General features: G+C 38.2%; 1 protein-coding gene across 1 annotated transcript in view; it reads right to left on the bottom strand.

Moving 5' to 3' along the window:
- Nucleotides 1–12,206, bottom strand: part of THSD7B (thrombospondin type 1 domain containing 7B) — a 735,307-nt gene that overhangs the window by 541,574 nt on the left and 181,527 nt on the right. The window contains exon 4 of the mRNA XM_025430666.3: nucleotides 156–325. Coding sequence (XP_025286451.1) covers nucleotides 156–325 — 170 coding nt within the window. The remainder of the gene's footprint in view (nucleotides 1–155; nucleotides 326–12,206) is intronic.

The raw sequence follows: 12,206 nt of genomic DNA, 5'->3' as shown, positions 1-12,206 counted from the left end.
AGAACTTAGGACTGGTTTGCAAATTCTCAATAAATCAAATATTAAATCTGTGAGTGCTGAGGGCCCATTACATCAAGAAGAACATGAGGAGATGGTGTTGGAGGTGATTTGCCCTCCAACAACAGCACCATCTGTCCCCAGAACAGGACACCTACCTTCCTTGGCCTTCTGTATGGTGGACGCTGGTATGCTCTGGGCACAGTATACGTCTCGGGTCTGGATCCCGCCTCCACAAACGGGTCCTGTCACATGCCAGCGGGGGTCCTGCTGCTCCAGGAGAAGAGAGACTTGGCATTCTTTCCATTCAGAGGTCCTCCAGGAATACCTGTTAGATTTGATTTATTTTAAAGAATAAGTAAGGAAAATATAAGATTCTAAAGAAAATATAAGTCATGACATTAAATGTATGTAATAATCTCTCTTTCTAGGGCCAAATCTTCACCTATGGATAAGGAAGTCTACTGGCTTTGAACACTAAATCCCTTTTATTTCCTAGGGGAAAAAAAAAGAAATCACAGCAGCCTCTCATGATAGCAGTACGGGATGAGAGGAGTACAGAAAGGAAATATGGATAAATAGGGTTTGTGTCTCAGCCCTGAAGCCATAAGAGAGTGAAGAATCAGAAGAAGAAGGTGGAAACCAGATGAACTTGTTCCCTACCAGCTGAACTTGTCATGGCCTATCACTTCACAGACATCTGGAGAACTAAGTGAAAGTCAGCCTTTTGAAGTTAGTAGCGTGTGAATGTGTGAAGTTGGGGATATATGATTTTAAACAGAGATGACCAACTTTTAAACCTCCTTGATATAGTAAAGTATTTCCACTTGACCCCAATGGGATAAAGATGTACATGTTAAAAATGAGTTGACAATGTGGCACTATATATAACAGATGGGTACTTAAAAAAAAAAAGATTGTATTTATTTATTTATGAGAGACACATAGAAAGAGGCAGAGACATAGGCAGAGGGAGAAGCAGGCTCCATGTAGGGAGCCCGATGTAGAACTCGATCCCAGATCCCCAGATAACGCCCTGAGCCAAAGGCAGATGCTCAGTCGCTGAGCCACCCAGACATCCCTGGATGGGTGCTTTTTTATATACATAGACATGCTGTTATTTAAACTGACTTAGGAATATAGCTTCCTGGTTTATAATGGGTTAAGATACATATTAATAGACACACACATATACAAATAAGGGGAGAAAACATAACAGAATTTGTATATAACTTGCGGAAAACAAAACAACTATAACAACACTGTGCTCAGACCTGGAGAATTATTTCAGACAGAATTTCCTTTTGGGGGTTATTACAACATTCTTCAAGCCCACAGCATAAATAGAACCCTACAGCATTCACATAAATACCAATAGTCTCATTAACTTCTAGAACAATAAACAAAAGCTAAGAACATTCTCATAACTGTTGTCCCATTTCAGATCTGGGGAAAAATATCTCAGCTTTGTGACTGCTTAAAATAAAAAAAAAAAAAAAACAGCAATAAAAATAAGTGTGTGCCACCAAAATCCTTGCCTTACAGAAACTAGCATAAAATCAAGTCACAGACATCAAAGTAAGAAAGCAAATCTCTAACAAACTTAATAGTGATCAAACTCCTTCACAATACATGTCATCACTCTAAAAAAGCTTGAGATTTGACAATCATATGTCTTATAAAAAGTCCACTGTAGAAAAGGCTTTGGACAATCCCGTGGTATTTGTTGTAACACAACTGTTCTCCCTCTGCCTCCCTACTTCATTTTCACATGGTTTTCCAAGGCTGGAAAATTAGTCAGTAGGCTGGGCAAGACTTTGGAGTGCAGAGTGCAGGTCCTGCTTAATGCAGGCAATACAGACAATAATGTTTCCAATTCCTGGGTGTGAGAGACCAAGAAAAGTATGGTTCTTCCCAAAGGCAGGCCTTCTCCAGAGGTGAAGTTCTGAAACCTCTTCGCCCCACTCAAAGTTCTCACACTGTTCTCCATGGTCACTCAAGCAGAAGGCTTGTCCCTCATGTATCTGAGTCTCCAGAAGGCTTGTCCCTCATGTATCTGAGTCTCAGGGCATGTGACTCTGTATTCTAGGGCAAAGTGCAATGAGGAGGTAAGGATTTGTTGGGGTGGATGGTTACCAAGGTCTCACTTCAGACCCTTTTCCTCCATAGGTTCTCTAGCAGAAGAGCTCCCTGGCCATTAAGCAGGGAGTCAGATATAGGAACTATGTAGGCATCTCCTAGGATATAATTAGCAAATAAGGTAGGCAAAAAAGGGAACTGGTGTGGTATAGACAACAGGCATGATTTACAGCTCAACTGACCTATGCCCTGCCATGTATTAGGCACATGTGACTGTGGCCCAGTTCTGTTTTCTCATCTGTAAAATGGGTATAATAATACCAAATGATGAACATGGCATATAATAAATGTTCAATAAATGCTAAATCCCTTCCTGCTTACATCCTACTACAAGTACCTTTTGCTCCTTGCTTCCACAGAAAATACACACACACACACACACACACACACACAAATTAATGTGTTATGTATGAGGAGTTCATTGATTTCATCAAGTCCTAATAATAGAGATCCAGGAATACCATGGCCTAACTTCCAGCAACCAAAGTTCAGCAAACATAGAGTTCAGAAGTACAGCAAGTCAAAGCAATTTGTTTGCTTGTTTGAAAGGACCAGGCCACACAGCTTTTTCAATTAATTTAACATGACCCTCTAAGAATTAGCAATGGAAGAATTTTAGAAGTTGTTATAGAGAAAAATGAAAAGTCTAATGACTATGTACTTTATATAAAGTAACAAAAACCCTGTCAGTAGCTCATTAACCAACAACACCCAAATTCCATTCACTGGCAAACAAATTCTCTAAAGAACTAGAAGGCATTTATCACTATCTCTGTTGTTGACCTCATCAGAGAAAACACCAGTCCAACAAGTGGCAGAGGGAAAACACACACCAGGAAGGGACTTCTGTATTCCTTTTTAAAATGCCTGTCTTTCACCATCTTGCCTCATCCTCTTTATTTGTTTCAAAGCACTATCTATGTTTAGTCACAAATCACCCCGCAATGATGAAAAGTGCACATCCTGAACTCCATCAACCTGGGAAAGTGTCTCCAGGAACTGACAAAAGGAGAAAACAAAGGGGTCCTCTTGACTAACTGGTACTCATTCTCCTTTAGAAGTTGTTACAGCTGGAGGCCCCCAGACAACTTGCCTTCCTGACTGCCTGGGACATTCTCTTCAAAGGCGAAGTTCCTGTCAAAAACCAGGCCTTTTCTATCCTCTCTCCCCCACCTCTGATGCCTTTAACATACCCTCATTTTGTCCTTCTAGTTAGAAGGGAAATGTGGAAATCTCAAAGGCCAGAGTCCTACCTCCTGTGGGTATACAGCACTTTGAAATTTATTGTGGAAATGCTTCAAGTAGAGTTAAGAGGGCCACGGAATGAAAAACAGTAGTCCATCCTCATCCTACATCCTGAAATGTGTAGGATCCATTCGCTTTTTTCAAACTTCTGGCTGACCACAATGGCTAAGGTATTAATTTACTTGAGCTCCTTGAGTCTCATGACATATCCTTCAAGTGACAATAACAACTAATACTTTCTACATGCCTACTCTGTGCCAGGCAGTGCAATAACAAATTTAGGTGGGTTACTTCATGAAATCATCCCAACAACCCTATGAGGAAGATACTCTTTCCCCTTTTACAGATGGGGTAATTGGAATAAAAAAGAAATAATTCTTCCAAGGTCATATAAGTAATTGAAAGAGTAATGTTTAAAGTCAGATTTATCTGACTCCAAAGCACATCTTTTTAGTGAAAATGACAGGAAGACTAAAATTGTGAATGACAAACCAAAGAAACGTGGTCAAAGGATTTAGAAAATAGGTTCAGTTGGGACTAGGTAGCTACCTATCCAGCCATTATGAGGACAAGCAAATGTTGGTCATGGCCTGAGGAAGTGTGTTCTGGACTGAAGCAAAACCAAACCAAACAAAAACAAACAAAAAAACTCCCTTTGTTATTTGGCACTGCCAAATTTTTATTTTATTGTCTCAAATTTTATTTTTTTATTTTATAAAAAATATTTTATTTTATTTCTTTGTCTCAAATGAAAAATGCATTTTGAGAATATTTTACAGCCCACTTATAATTAGAGCACTGTGGTCACATTGGGTTAAACTTTAGTACTTTCAGGATATAACTGTGAATTAAAAAAAGAAATAATATATAAGCCAAATAAAACAGTCTCTAACTATAAAAATTAAAATTCCCACTAAAAATTACAGAAGACAACTTTTTAAAAAGGCTTGAAATCAAATTCTTCACACTGTTCCGTGGTGATTCTGAATCTTAGGTAAACTTGTTATGATCCATTCATGTGAAAACTCCCATATTCCCACTATTAGTGAAAGAGCAAACTGCCAGCCACTCTGGGACCCCCAACCTCGGAGAAGGGAAATGCTGATAACTCAATACTGAATGCACAGGGAAAATAACTCATGCAAGGGCATTTTATTTAACATACAGATACGTAAGAGAGACTGAAAGCAGGGGAAGAGCTAAAAAACAAGACTCCCTAGGAAAAATAGCCTGCCCAACTAGTAAGTGAGTCACTTATGCAACCACACATTCACTCATCCTTTCTTTCATTAAGTAAATCCTGAGCTCCAGCTATGTGCCAGGAAAGATTTCAGACAACAGAAATGCAAAGCAGTGAGCAAGACAAAGCTCCTGACCTTGAGAAGATTGCCTTCTAGTGGGGCAGAGAGACAGAAGTGCCTCACACATAACATGGCAGCAGACACTGCAGAGAAGAAAGAGATGGACCAGGAGAGCTATTTCAGTGCCATGACCAGGGATGTCTTCAGAATCCTGAAGAACATGAGGGAATGAGCACAGTGAATAAGTGGGCAGGGACCATTCTAGGCAGAGAGGAGGGCATACCTGACGTTCCCAGGGAGGAAGAGTGCATGCACTTTCTAGGACATCAGTGTGGCTGGGCCAGGTAGGTCAGGATAAGAGGGAAAGGAAATGAGGAATGGTCAGGAGCCAGGCTATAAACACCTCTGTAGGCCAGAGTTAGGAGTATGAGTGTCACTCCAAATGTGCTGGGAAATCACTGCAAAGTTTTGAGAAAGACAGTAATATGATGTGATTTAAATTTTTAAAGGATCATCCTGGCTACTGAGTGAAGAATAGGCAATGAGGGATGTGAAGAAGGAAGACAAATTTGAAGGTCTTTGGTCATTTAGGAGGGACAATAGTGGCTTTAACTGGGCTGATCATAGCGAATGTGGTGAGAAGTGACCAGCTTAGGATATACTGGGAGGCAGAGACAGCTTCTAATGGATTTGATATGGATGAGAGAGAAAGGGAGAAATGAAGAATGATTCCAAATTGTTTTTCCCAAGCATTAGCACCACAATTTTTTGGCATTGAATTCTTAAATGAGGCAGGCCAGAAAAGGGGACAATAACCCAATTATCAGGGCAATCATGGATTGTAACTCTAAACTTCAGTTTTTCTTCATTAACCTTCTAGAATTTGCTTTCTAAATCTGCGTCTCATGCCTGAAACTTAGGGTCCGGTCTCCTCATGTGTTCCCTATAATGTACGTCTCCTCTTAGGAAATGGTCAACAAATGTATCCACATGATACATACTAAAAGTTGGGTGTGTACTTGTGATGAGCACCAGGTGATGTATGGAATTGCTGAATCACTATATTGTGCACCTGAAACTAACTGTAATGTTAACTATAGTGGAATAAATAAGTTATAAAAAAGCTAATATTAAATATGTTATCATTCGAAGGAGGTGTATGCAGCTTAAAGAAGAAATCAAGATTAAATAAAAGAAAGAAAATCCTAAAGATAGAAATACATATTCCCATTAATAGATACAGAAGAGAAATTCTGGGGTAGGAAAAGTGAATCAAGGCCCCCAAATTCAATTGCTGAGATAACCAGCTTGTCTTCCAGACAGTGGTGTTAATTCAAGGAATCCTGTAATCAAGCTACTCTTCAAATGCAAAGGGGAAAGGCAGAAGGAGTAAGGAATGGATTCATTGCTGTGAAGCAACGAGTAGAGACATCCTAAATTAGCAAAGCCAAAATTAGAAAAGTAGGCACATTTGGTGACTGTTTTTGAAAGACCTCCATCCTACTAATATGCCATAAAGTGATTCTAATGGCAACAGGATGGCAGGCCCATCAGAGTTTTCTAGGAACCTCTGCCCTTTAGAATATATGCTTTATCACTTTCACAAGGCTTAGAATTGCTTACAAAGTGTGGATTTCTTTTCTCCTTCTAAAGGCTTGGGTTTAAAGCAAAGCAACGTGGAATAAAATCTTAAGTGATTCAATGATGACAGATTGAAAGAATAATTGCATTAGTTAATGGTCATGTTTTGACTAAGCATATATAGATGTGCAAACACTCTTAGAATTGAAACCCTAGTGCAAGGTATTCAAATTAAATGTGTGTATATTAACAATCAGTGTACTGCAGCATGACTAATTTATGATAATGTCTGTTGTCCTTTTAAAGTTGTAAATGCATTTAGAAAAGAATTAACTTGTCATTTTTTTGCTGAACAGACGACCAAAATAAAGGGAATGGATCAAGCTTTATATATTTTATGCTCTAGTAATTTTTTATTGAATAGAGTGGGACTATTGATTATGGAAAGCTACTCTAAAGTGCAAAGCTCTTTGCCCTTCAGCAGATGGCTTCGCTAGCTAAACTCCACATATGTATTATTAATAGACTCCTATCGCTATGCACAGCACTTAGCAGTACGTTAACTTTCTTACACTAACACGGGAACAAATCTTCTATCCAAGAGGACTTAAAGTGACACAATGGGGACTCATGAAACAATATACACCAGTAAAAGACAGACTCAATAAAAAGACATCAGTCTTCTTCTGTTGAAACAATTTATAGATTATTTGAAACTATTGTTTCTCGTCTAAAGCAGAGTCTCCTGAGGGCTCCAGGTGATGACTCCTTTACTCCTCAAGTGCTGCTGAAAAGCAGCTTAATTAAAACATTTTTTAAAACATCCTTAATGAATCAATTAAAATATTTTTAAAATTGCATGGAGTTCCTATCATGTACAGGGTGTTAGTGCTGTAGTGGATGATCAATGGGAGAAGATACAGAAGATGTGATAGGTGATATGCATGCCATTCTGTTCTGGAAGGCAAACTTTTGCAAATTCAGACTGTGATCTCATTCCTCACCCTTTCTGAAGCTGTACTTACAACCTAATGAAAATAGAAACTTCTTATCTGGAAAACCAGACACGCTGTTAGCAGAAGCAAGACAGCCATTGGGGACCATGTCAAATCAAGCTTCATGTGTCCCTCCTTGTTCTGGGTAGATGTTCTTATTTAATCTCTTTGACGATGCCAATTTCAGCTGCTCTTAATAAGAAATGACTTTGAATCCTTCACACATGTTATATAATAAGTATGATCATGGAAGAAAATATCCTGTGCATGATGTTATTCTGGAATTGCCCTACCTAAGAACATTCATTCATTCATTCATTCACTCACTCACTCACTCACTCACTCACTCACTCACTCATTGTTTTCTGAGCATTTACAATGAGCCAGGCATTTTTATAAGTGTTACCCATTCTTAATTAGAGGAAAAAATAAACAAAAAAAGCCACATCTCTATGTATGGGATGATTTGTAAGAACATTACCAACTATTAAATACTCTTAAAGAATATGGTTATCTTGTTTTGGATCCTCTAGTTTTTAAAGAGTAATATTACAGAGAGTCTCTGACTTACAAGAGCTCAACTTACATATTTCTGATTTGTGATGGCATGAAAGTGAGACACATTCAGTAGAAACCATACTTTCAAATTTGATCTTTTTCCACCTAGCAATGTGTAGTCTGATACTCGCATGGTGCTGGGCAATGGCAGTAAGCCACAGTTCTCAGTCAGCCATGTGATCACAAGGGTAAATTACAGATACACTTAAAACCATTCTGTTTTTCACTTTCAGTAGTCAAAAAATTACATGAGATAAGCAATATTATTATAAAAGAGGCTTTGTGTTAGATTATTTTGCCCAACTTTAAGCTGATTTAAGCATTCTATGCACATTTAAGGTAGGCTAGGCTAAACTATGATGCTTGGTAGGTTAAGATAGAATAAATGCATTTTCGACTCACATCTTTTCGACTTCCATAGGTGTATCGAGGGGTAACTTCAACATAAGTCAAAGAAGATCTTTTTACAAGATTCTTAAGAAGCCTGCACTAAGTGAACAGAAACTGAAAGTTTTCCATTTCCTGAATTCCCCAGCCATTAGCACAGTGACAGGGTGAAGGTGTCGGACCAACACCTCTTCACAACACACAAACCCTATTTCAGCACTTACACAGTTCCAGTGGGCAAAGGAGGCCAATAACCAAGTCAAGTTTTGACTACCATCCTTTTCCTTAGCTCTATCCCTGGCTTCAATATCATCTATAAAGATATATAAATGAATCCCCAGAGCTTTCTCAAAGAAAAAGAATTTTATCTAGAAAAATCTAAAATTGGGTTCAATGCCTTAAAGAGATGTTAGGAACAAACAGGCTGGCCACAGGGAGTTGTTACAGAAACAAATCAAAGTAGGCTGCAGGAGGCCCAGACACTTCTCTCTCTATGAGTCTGCACAGATAGACCATAATAAGGTAAATTCATACATACCAGAGATAAGGAGGGATGGATTGTGAGAGCCCATCTATTCAGTGCCAGACCCAGGTATTGAAACAATGTGTTACAAATGGGCTTTTCTGTGTAGTTTTTTTTTTTCACACAGTATATGTAATAGTATTAACCACTCAGCCCCTGCCTCAAGATCTAAGCAGTTTTAATCTACATTGGTCACTGTCACCTTTTAACAGTGCCTTATAGTATCTTATAATCCATTTCAAATTCCAAATGATCATTTAAGAGGCAGAACAGCCTCTTAACAATTTTTGTGTGAAAATTGCTATCTCCTGCAGAAGTGGTGGAAGCTGCTGATGGGTCACCTGAGGTGTCACTTCCAAGAAAGATGTTGATATTTTTCAATATTTGTGTGTGTTACAGTGTCTTCACTCTCTACACAAATACACAAGATCTGGAGTCACAGCTGTTCCAGCATCAGGCCATGCCTCAATTATCTGACATTAAGCATTTAAAATGCTTTCCTTATACTATAGTAAACAGGGCCACCTTATTTATGGTCTTAGAATGCTTTTCACCATCCTCTGAGTTGAGATGTAGGATCTAATAATCAGGACATAAGAAAAGACACAAGAACCAAGGTAGCTTAAAACACATATCTTTCAATGTTTTGAGGTAGACATTAACATAATGCCTAAGGTCACAATGCCTAATGACAGGAGATAAACACACAAGAGAAAAGGTGACAAGTGACAAGCAGATTCATCTTGTCTCTCTCATTTCTATGCCCACCCTCATACGATGCAATGTGAGTACTTGTTATGTTGGAAGGGGACACGAACTTAGAAGTAGGTTGTGGAAAGCAGAATGAAGAGGCTTCTTGGAGTCTATACATGTCTTAGTTAAAAACATACTCTGGAAACAAACTTAAGGCTTTACTATGCTAACTTCTTTATAGTTCTGTAATTTCCATGGTGGCATAACATAGACTAGCTTCTGTGTCCTTTCAAGTTTACTTAAATTCTGGTCTCAGGGAGCACTTCTTAAAACGGGCTCCTCTTGGTCACCATGCCTTTAATGGGATCACACCTTAGGGACTGACACTCATGGTATTTACCACTAAAATGCTGACCAGCAGAGTCCAGCTGGTGAGAAGAGTAGCCCCAAAGTTAGGCAACTGAAGAACTTTTTGAGCAATATTAATATGTAGAACCAAGGGTACTTCTCTAGCTCTTCCCTCTTCCTGGAATATTTTCCCTCGAGTTATCTAAAAGGTTGATTTCCTCACTTTTTCAAGGTCCCCTATCATATTCTGCTTGTGCAAATGAGACTTCTGTAATGACCCTGTTTAATTGTGTAACCTGAGCTGACCCCACATCACAGCATCCCAGCAATCCTGCTATAATGTTTTTTTTCCCCCACAGCTCATGCACACAGTGTATAGCTTATTTATTATATTTATTTGGTATACCTTCACTAAAATTTAAGCCCAATGAGTAGGGGAAGGATTTTGACTATTTTGTTCTCTGAGGTATCACAAACATTAAACATAGTGTTCGGCACATAGCAAGAGGTCAATGTACATTTATTGAATGGATGAACACATCTCTTATAGCACAGATGGTGAATGGGTAAAAGCCAAATTGCATTCTGAGAGAGTTTTAAAAAACACTATGAGAAGCCACTGAACATTTCCCTACTGGGGAGAAATATGGTAAATTAGATTGCTTGATGTATATGAATTGCTCATGAATTCTGGGAAAGGAGAAATGGGCATTTTTTATTCCCTAATAGATTTTTGTTTCCATTTCCCCTGTTCACAATGAATTTTAATCACCAATGTCACACTAGAAACAAAAGTTAGTACACAGCCTTTATGCTTTCCTGTGGTAGAGGCCACAGCTCAGATTTCAGACAAATAAGAATGTCAGCCAATGTTAATTCTGTTGTTATTTATGCATTCTCCTGGAATCAGTTGCTAACACATCATTCTCCCTAGGAAACATTGGTTGGTATTCAGTGAGTTCTCAAGGACTCCTATTTCCTACAAATTTACTATTTGAGAAGGTTTGAAAAAAAAAATGTCAAATTCAGTAACATTTCCAAACAGCAGAACTAGAGGGCCAGGTTCATTGTCAATGAAATTTGTCAGACCTATTTTCAGATGTTAAAGTTCAATCAAATGAAGATCAATAAAGAAATTCATCTTTGGTACATCTTGAATCATTACCATTCCACATCATTTTGTTGGAAAGAAACGATACCCATAAACACATAAATATGTGTATATATGCCCTTACCCGGGGATGTGTCTTCCTTACAGCTATCATGAAAGTCATGGAAAGAATATTGACTTTGAAGCCAAATAGACTTCAGTTTTGATTCTGAACAATACCAATTTGCATCACTTTTACCCACAAAAGTGTCCCATTTTGATGATAAGCTTACTGTTCTTCTAAATAATCTTTGTTAAATCTCTGACATAGTTATTGGCCAACAGTATGTACTCAATAAAAGGTAGTCATTATTTAACAAATGTAAATGCAATTCAACTTTCTAGTAATCAGAGACGAACTGCTCTGACTCCCAAGAGAATTGTAATAATTTTTAACAAAGAAAAGAGAAGAAAAAAATGGACAGATGTCTATAAATCAACATCTAGAAGAGGTCGCTATCCTTCCATGAAAGGAATGAAGGAAAAAGGAATCAAGATCAAGTTTATCATTAAACCCAGATTCCATTCCTGGAAGCCTAACATTGGGAGCCCTTCTGAATTATGCCTCCATAGAAAAAAATATTTCACATTACTCAGAAAAAATAATTTTCCCTACCCCAATAAATCACCACAATATGCCATCTAAGGAAAGGAGAGATTTTCTTTCTGGAGGAAATGAACACACCTGCAAATAGCAACAAAAGGATTGATTCCCTTCTTTGTAATGCCCTCTATGTGCTGAGCACTGGGACTGACATTTCATGTGCCTGGTCTATATGTATTCAACCCTCAATTTAGGCAGTATAATTGGACTCATTTTATTGAAAAGGAAAATGCCTTGGAGAGATTGTATAGCTTGCCCCAAAACGCACAATTAATATATGATGGTGATGCAATTTTAATCCAAGTGTGTCCAAAATCAAAAGGAACAAAGATCTCAGGCTTTATGTAATTTCCAATCACATTCTTTTCCTCAGTATCAGCGTTTTGAAAGAATTGACACATATTCAACACAACTAGGAAAGATTCTGTGTGACAATAAGTTAATCTTTAAAGAATCATCAACTACATCTACCTCTTCTGTTTTTGAGGTACAGACTGATACGAATCTAAGGGGTCATCTTGGTAAAAAATGAACAAGCAGTAAGTAAGGAGTTGAATCTACACTGAAATCAATGATGAAGTGGAGGAAGTGAGTGGCTAAGAATCTGACAACAGGAACTTGCCCCTTGATTCATCCATCCCTGCCTCATCCTATATACACATCATCTCAAGCATAAAGAATAGTA

The sequence above is a fragment of the Canis lupus genome, chromosome 19 (genome assembly GCF_003254725.2).
Source record: "Canis lupus dingo isolate Sandy chromosome 19, ASM325472v2, whole genome shotgun sequence".
Classification (NCBI taxonomy): domain Eukaryota; kingdom Metazoa; phylum Chordata; class Mammalia; order Carnivora; family Canidae; genus Canis; species Canis lupus.
The sequence above is the reverse complement of the archived record's forward strand: the minus strand, read 5'-3'. Positions and strand labels throughout refer to the sequence as shown.